Source organism: Bos mutus, chromosome 9, assembly GCF_027580195.1.
Source record: "Bos mutus isolate GX-2022 chromosome 9, NWIPB_WYAK_1.1, whole genome shotgun sequence".
Taxonomy (NCBI): domain Eukaryota; kingdom Metazoa; phylum Chordata; class Mammalia; order Artiodactyla; family Bovidae; genus Bos; species Bos mutus.
The window spans coordinates 133,826-142,119 of NC_091625.1; the positions used below are offsets into that span (position 1 = coordinate 133,826).

Below are 8,294 nucleotides of genomic sequence, written 5' to 3' on the forward strand. Positions count from 1 at the left end.
TTTGCAAAAGATATGCTTTCTTATAGAAAATTTCCACAAAACTGAGGAAAATAAAATAATCTGCAAAACATGAGATCACAAAGGAGGCCAGATATGTGATTAACAAAAAAGTATATAAATATAAATATAAATATAAATATATATATATATATATATATATATATATATGAGTGAGTGAAGTCGCTCAGTTGTGTCCGACTCTCTGCAACCCCATGAACTGTAGCCTACCAGGCTCCTCCATCCATGGGATTTTCCAGGCAAGAATACTGGAGTGGGTTGCCATTTCCTTCTCCAGGAGATCTTCCCAACCCAGGGATTGAACCCAGGTCTTCTGCATTGTAGGCAGATGCTTTACTGTCTGAGCCACCAGGGATAGATATTAATAAAACAAGACCATTTACAGTCACTTCATTTCTAATGAAAATGTACATAAAAACTAACAAAGCCTGCACAGGATCTGTATGCTGAAAAGTACAAATCCTAATTTTAAAAATCAAAGATTTTAATAATTTAGTAGATATATTTAGCTCAGATCAGTATACTTAAGATAAAATTCTTCCCAAATTGATCCATAGATTTAATGCAAACCTAAATAAAACCTCAGCAAGATTTAGTGCAGAGGTGTTTTTATACTGAATTTTATTGAAAAGTTAAGGGCAGAACATAGATGAAAACACATTTTAAAATTTGGTGTAAAAATAAAAATATCCCACTGGAAAAAAAAATTAGTATAACTAGGAAAAAACACTCCTTCATGTTAAGATTAATTATATAACCAAATAATCAAGATTTTGATATTGGTAGAAACACAAACATATAAATTAATGGAACAGAATAGACAACACAGAAATAGATTTCTATAAATAGTTCAACTAATTTCTCATAAAGTTGCAAAGGTAATTCAAACGAAGGGGTGTTTCCTTTTAAAATCATTGTGCTGAGGTAATTAGGGATATAGAGGGAAAAATAAGCAAGCAAATAAATAATGTTGACCTAATAAGTGAAAAAGTTGACTTAAAGCTCAACATTCAGAAAATGAAGATCATGGCATCTGGTCCCATCACTTCATGGGAAATAGATGGGGAAACAGTGGAAACAGTGTCAAACTTTATTTTTCTGGGCTCCAAAATCACTGCAGATGGTGACTGCAGCCATGAAATTAAAAGACACTTATTCCTTCGAAGGAAAGTTATGACCAACCTAGATAGCATATTCAAAAGCAGAGATATTACTTTGCCAACAAAGGTTTGTCTAGTCAAGGCTATGATTTTTCCTGTGTTCATGTATGGATGTGAGAGTTGGACTGTGAAGAAGGCTGAGCGCCGAAGAATTGATGCTTTTGCACTGTGGTGTTCGAGAAGACTCTTGAGAGTCCCTTGGACTGCAAGGAGATCCAACCAGTTCATTCTGAAGGAGATCAGCCCTGGGATTTCTTTGGAAGGACTGATGCTAAAGCTGAAACTCCAGTACTTTGGCCACCTCATGCGAAGAGTTGACTCATTGGAGAAGATTCTGATGCTGGGAGGGATTGGGGGCAAGAGGAGAAGGGGACGACAGAGGATGAGATGGCTGGATGGCATCACTGACTCGATGGACGTGAGTCTGAGTGAACTCTGGGAGTTGGTGATGGACAGGGAGGCCTGGCATGCTGCGATTCATGGGGTCGCAGAGAGTTGAACACGACTGAGTGACTGATCTGATCTGACCTAATACAATAATTAACTCAAAATGAAGAACAACTTAACTGTAAAATGCTAAACTATGAAACATTTAGGGCTTCCCTGGTGGGTCAGTGGTAAAGAGACTGCCTGTAGTGCAGGAGACACCAGGTTGGGAAGATTCCCTGGAGAAGGAAATGGCAATCCACTCAGTATTCTTGCCTGGAGAATTCCATGGACAGAGGAGACTGGCAGGCTACAGTCCATGGGTTCACAATAGAATCAGACATGACTTAGCAACTAAATAACAGCCACAAATAAAATATTTAGATAAAACAATAGGGGAAAATCTATATCTAGGATCTAGGTCTGGTGAAGACTTCATAGATGTGCTCAGTCCCTCTGTTGTGTCCAACTTTTTGGACACCATGGATTGTAACCCACCAGGATCCTGTGTCCATGAGATTTTCCAGGTAAGAATTCTGGAGTGGGTTATAATTTCCTTCTCTGGGGGATCTTTCTGACCCAGGAATAGAACCTGTGTCTCCTGCTAGGTAAACGGATTCTTTACTACTGAGCCACCTGAGAAACCCATCTTTAATTTCCTATTTTTCGATAATGAAATAGGACAGTGCTTAAACATTTCTATATCATCATTCATCTGAGAAGACCACTGTGGACTTGCAGACTTAGTGGGCATTCACTAGAGATGATAGGTTTAATTAAGAGACTTGTATACTACAAAAGGAAAGTTAACCAAGAGTTAAAAAAAAAAAAAATAGTAGGAAAGAATAAAGAAGAAAGAAATAATTGCCCTAGAAAATTGAAAAGACAATCTCTAGATATTTTGTTGTGGTCTCAGGACTTTAGGGATGGTCAGCACATTCTTTGACATCTCCTCAGGGAGAGTATCAAAAGGTGAAAGAAATCCATAAATTGTTCCACTTAGCCATGTGAGCGCCGCATGAGGGAGTCATGACAGAGACTTCATTACAGGTAAAATGATAGAATATTTCATGTGATGTCTTGTTTCCAATATGTTGACAGCATTTCAGTGACAAATTCAAAATTTCACATTAATTCACTGGCAACGCCTGAGAAAAATGAGACCATTTCTGGTTCAGTTCTCTCAGCTTTCTACCTCTCTGTAATGCCTGAGCAGGAATAGGAATCCTCTTCTCTTTTCATATTAATTTTTTGAAAATATTCATATGGATTTACAGACTAAATGCTGAAAAGCATTTCTGAAACATCATCATGATACACATTTATATAAATAATGATATCTCTAGTGGAAGGCAAAACTAAGAGTCAGTAAAGCAAAACTAACGATGCATGAGGGCTTCCGTGGTGGCCCAGCTGGTAAAGAATCTGCCTGTATCAACCCTGGTTCGTTCCCTGGGTCAGGGACATACCCTGGAGAAAGAAATGGCAACCCACACAAGCATTTTTGCCAGAGAAATCCCTTGGACAGATAAGCCTGGCAGGCTACAGTCCATGGAGTTACAAGAGTCAGACATGCTTTAGCGACTGAAATACCACCACTGCCAAAAACGCATGAATATTTAGAAACTGGCAAAATTAAGAAGCCTCATGTATTCAATCTCTTATTGTGATGTTCTTCTGACATCTTAGTCATTCAGTGCTCTGGGTGTTTTTTTGTGACAGTTTCAGTATAATTTAATATTTAATGATTATGTACATCAGTATATAAATATGATTATTTCTGGATCCCTTGATGGGACAAAAGAGCATTTCCACCTCACAGTGAGATGTGGAAATCATTATTTGGTTATTAGCAGGCTTTTAAGTACCTAGTTTTATGGCAATGGTGCAATTTTCAGCGTGTCCTTCAATTTCAAGTGGAATCTTGACAGCAAATTAGATAAAATTATATCACGGGCCACAGCTTTAAAAAATTAACAATCAGGATTTTAACAAAAATGCTAAACTATGAGATAGCTATTTGGGTCTTTTCATAGAATGATAAAGCTTGTGAGAAAAGAACCAAAAACACTTCTATCTTTTCTTACCTTTACAGGAAAATCAGAATTTACAAAGTCTGATTTTTTTTTAGCTTTTCAGAATTGCAAAACAAAAGAAAACAAAAAAAAAAAAAAAAACAAGAAATTGCAAAACAAAAGAAAACAAGAAAAAAACAAGAAAACAAAGTGTATACTACTTATTACATTTACTGAAGATATTTCTCTACAATAACTTTTGACTGATATACATTTCATGTTTCTGATATTAGAAAATTGTCTGCATCAAGTTCAGGAAGACTATCAGGAGGTCTTAAAATTGCAAACAATATTTTAAGTGAGCAAAATGCTAATTAAATATAAACAATTTTATACTTAATGTTATAAAATTTTTAAATTAATTTTCTTACAGAATACTCAGAGATTTCAGTCACTGAAAATTTATTGTAATCAATGTTATTTATATTTTTTAAAGGAAGCATTTATGCTGACAATACTTTGCACCTAATAATCCTCTTACCTTGATCTGCCATCTACCTCTTACTTTAGCGAGTTAGTTGCTTAAATGTATCTGACTCTTTGAGACCCCATGGACTGTAGCCCGCTGGCTCTTCTGTCCATGAAATCCTCCAGGAAAGAAGACTGGAGTGGGTAGCCATTCCATTTTCTAAGGGATCTTGCCAACCCAGGGATTGAATTCAGGTCTCCTGGATTGCAGACAGATATTTTATCGTCTGAGCCACCAGGGATGGTGTATTTTACTATGTTTATTATTATTATATTCAGATACATTTTTATTCGATTTTATAAAATGTTGATTTGTGTTTTGTATTACATTATCATTTGGTGGAGTTTTGTGGCCTTAAAATACAAAAAAAAGTTAAGTAACACCCCTAATCCATGTATATCTGTTTAATGTATTTTATTCACATCTACAGTATTGTGTGGGGCTTCCCTAGTGGCTCAGTGGTAAAGTATCCACCTGTCAATGCAGGACCTATCCCTGGGTCAGGAAATGGCAACCCACTCCACTAATCTTGCCTGGGAAACCTCATGGACAGAGGAGCCTGGCAGAATACAACCCATGGGGTCACAAAGAGTCAGAAAGGAATTAGTGACTAAACAACAGAATAGCATTGTGTGACACAGTAACCTTACACATTTTTTTTTTTTTTTTAAGCACAGCATCTTCTTTTCCAAAAGGAGTTTTTAATGAATCTTCATTATGTGGAAAAAATGCCAATGACTCCTCTTTCTTTCAGTTTACTTAGATCTCCTCGCATTCTCCTGGGTTCATGCATGACTACATGTATTTGAGTTGTTACATACAAATTAGTATATGTCAATTATAGTGAAAATGCTCCTAGGGAAAGATTATGTTTTAGGAAAATTTGCATCATAATGAACTTTCATTTTTGCTAACATAGTAAATAAAACTAGAAAATAAAGAATCCACTTTATGGACTTCAGAGGTCCAATTTTAGTCCTACAGAGGGGAATAGCGAAGGGCTTGGAGTAAGTTAAATGTGCTCCATTCTACTTGACCTAGTCCTCACCTATTGATCATTATATCATAGCCTTGACAAAGAACATAATGCCACAGTACAGAAGAACTGACACACAAATACACAGAGAAACTCTCTTTGAGCTAAGTTATTGTCACCCTGTAATACATATATATATATATATGTATATATATGCATATATATATGCATATATATATTTAACCTGATTTCAGGTAGCCTAAACATATTGAATCCTTTAATCTTCATTTTTCTCTCCCAACCACCCTGTAAAGAAATATCAGTTTCGCATAAGAAAATGAAGATTTTCAGATAAATTATTTGCCCAAAGTAATCATTTGTATATAACATAAAAGAAAGTATAGCAGAGATTATATCTATATACATATATGCCTCACATATTTTTATAGAGGGATAATTCTCGCTGCAATCTATTATATTTTTCTTATTTATACAACTGTCCAATATTTGTTGTCTGTTAACTGTTTCAGTCTGTATCACCTAAATAAAGGATTTTTAGGACTATGTATTGAAATAGCAGGTTCTATGAAAGTGAAGTGAAAGTGTCCAACTCTTTGTGACCCCATGGACTGTAACCAGGCTCCTCTGTCCATGGAAATCTCCAGGCAAGAATACTGGAGTGGGTAGCTACTCCCTTCTCCACGGGATCCTCCCAACCCAGGCATCAATCCCAGGTCTCCCACATTGCAGGCAGAATTTTTACCATCTGAACCACCAGCGAAGCCCAGTGCGTTCTGTACATTTTTGGAATGCATGGCTTTAATTTTTATCATAATTCTTATATAATTGAATAATACAATTTTTATGTTAAGCTATATGATTAAGTGATATTATCAAGTATAATTTATAAATATCACAAAGTGATTGCAATTACATAAATGACTAATAGAAAGCTTTAAATATGTATCATATGTTTATATTTGTATAAATTTATATATGTATCACACTTTTAATTTTTTTTCAATTCTAATGTACTTCTATGCATACATTCGAAGAGTTGACTCATTGGAAAAGACTCTGATGCTCGGAGGGATTGGAGGCAGGAGGAGAAGGGAATGACAGAGGATGAGATGGCTGGATGGCGTCACTGACTCGATGGAGGTGAGTCTGAGTGAACTCCGGGAGTTGGTGACGGACAGGGAGGCCTGGCGTGCTGCGATTCATGGGGTTGCAAAGAGGGAGACACGACTGAGCGACTGAACTGAACTGAACTGATGCATACATTTATGTATCTTTATCTATGTATCTATAGGTATCCACACCTATATGTGTATCTATATATTTATATGGGGCTTCCTAGGTGGCTCTAGTGGTAAAGAATCTGCCTGCCAATGCAGGAGACATAAGAGACACAGGTTCAATCCCTGGGTCAGGAAGATTCCCTGGAGAGGACACGGCAATCCACTCCTGTATTCTTGTCTGGAGAATCCCATAGACAGAGGATTTTTATCTATCTCTGTATTTATGTCTAGATATACCATCTATAACATTCTGGTTTTTCAGCTTTAGCACTACTGAGATTTTGGACTGATAAGGGGTGTTATGAGATATTTATAAACATAACTGACCATTGACCATTATATGCAAGTACCACTTACCTTCCAGTTGCAATAACCTTTCAGTTGTTTTTCAGATGTTGACAATTTGAAAACTAGTGAATATTTCAGACTGTCTCTATCTTTATTTATGCATATTATTATACATAGCATATGGGATTTTTTAAAATATCCTGTTTTGGAAAGTTAGGATATATTTTACTTATACAAGCTTCACATATGAAAAATCTACCAGGTGATAATACATGAAATCTGCTTACTATGTTTGATGTCTCAACACAGAATACATATCCTGATAAACCTGCGTGAAAACACAAAATCTAACTGTGCCAAATGAACTCATCCTCACGGGAATCACAGACTGCCCTGAGCTGCAGGCTCCATTGTTTGGACTCTTGCTCATCATCTACGTGACCTCAGCGGTGGGCAACTTGGGCATGGTCATCCTCACTAAGGTGGACTCCAGGCTGCAGACATCCATGTACTTCTTTCTCAGACACCTGGCTCTTACTGATGTTAGCTATTCAACAGCTGTAGGACCCAAAATGTTGGTAAATTTTATTTTGGGTCAAATTCAATCTCAAATTATTGGCGTGCCACACAGCTGGCTTTCTTCATCATGTTCATTATAAGTGAACTTTTTATTCTGGCAGCAATGTCCTATGACCGTTTTGTGGCCATCTGTAAACCCCTGCTTTACACAGTCATCATGTCACAAAGGGTGTGTCGGATACTGGTGGCAATCCCCTACCTCTATAGCACATCCGTGTCTCTTACTGTCACTATAAAGATTTTTAATTTATCCTGCTATGGCTACAATGTCATCAAACATTTCTACTGTAACTGTCTTCCCTTGATATCTTTCCTCTGTTCAAACACACAAGAAATTGAACTGATCATTCTGATCTTCTCATGTGTTAATATGATTCTCTCCCTTCCAATAATTCTTATGACTTATCTGCTCATCCGTGTAGCCATTCTCAGGATGAACTCTGCAGAAGCTAGGCACAAGGCTTTTTCTACCTGTGGATCCCACCTGACAGTGGTCACAGTGTTCTTTGGGACTTTGGTATTTATGTATGTGCAACCAGAGTCCAAACACTCCTTTGACACTGATAAAATGGCATCTATATTTTACACCCTTGTTAAATTTATCCCCATGTTAAATCCCTTGATCTACAGTTTGAGGAACAAAGATGTGAAATATGTTTGCAACATTTCCTCTTAAAGCCTACGTACAATATAATTCCTATCACTTAGATTCTGGACTTCAAACATTTTTCTATGTGTCTTTAAGTGGAATAGCAAGCACAAATAAGTTCAATGTACTTTTAGAGATGGCCTTTTATGCACCAGTAACACTTTAATGTGTTGTAATTAGACTAGCATACAAAGCAAGAAAAACATCTGCCTTCTTTCAGTAAGAGAGATTAATCATAAGTATAATTAAGTAAATGTTATTATACAGGAGAATTGATTAGGACACTACAGAGTATTCAAGCAAGTAAGAACATTGAGTATGCTGTATGTGAGAAAGGAAGAATAGTAGATATA

General features: G+C 36.5%; 1 protein-coding gene across 1 annotated transcript; it reads left to right on the forward strand.

The window, feature by feature from the left end:
* Positions 1-7,042: 7,042 nt before the first annotated feature.
* LOC102274812 (olfactory receptor 8K3) lies at positions 7,043-7,968 on the forward strand (the record flags this gene model as incomplete). Its single annotated transcript, XM_005888143.2, is given in 2 exon segments — positions 7,043-7,289; positions 7,292-7,968. Coding segments are annotated over 2 exon segments (924 nt in total), but the record flags the coding sequence as incomplete, so codon positions are not given.
* Between the last annotated feature and the right edge of the window lie 326 nt (positions 7,969-8,294).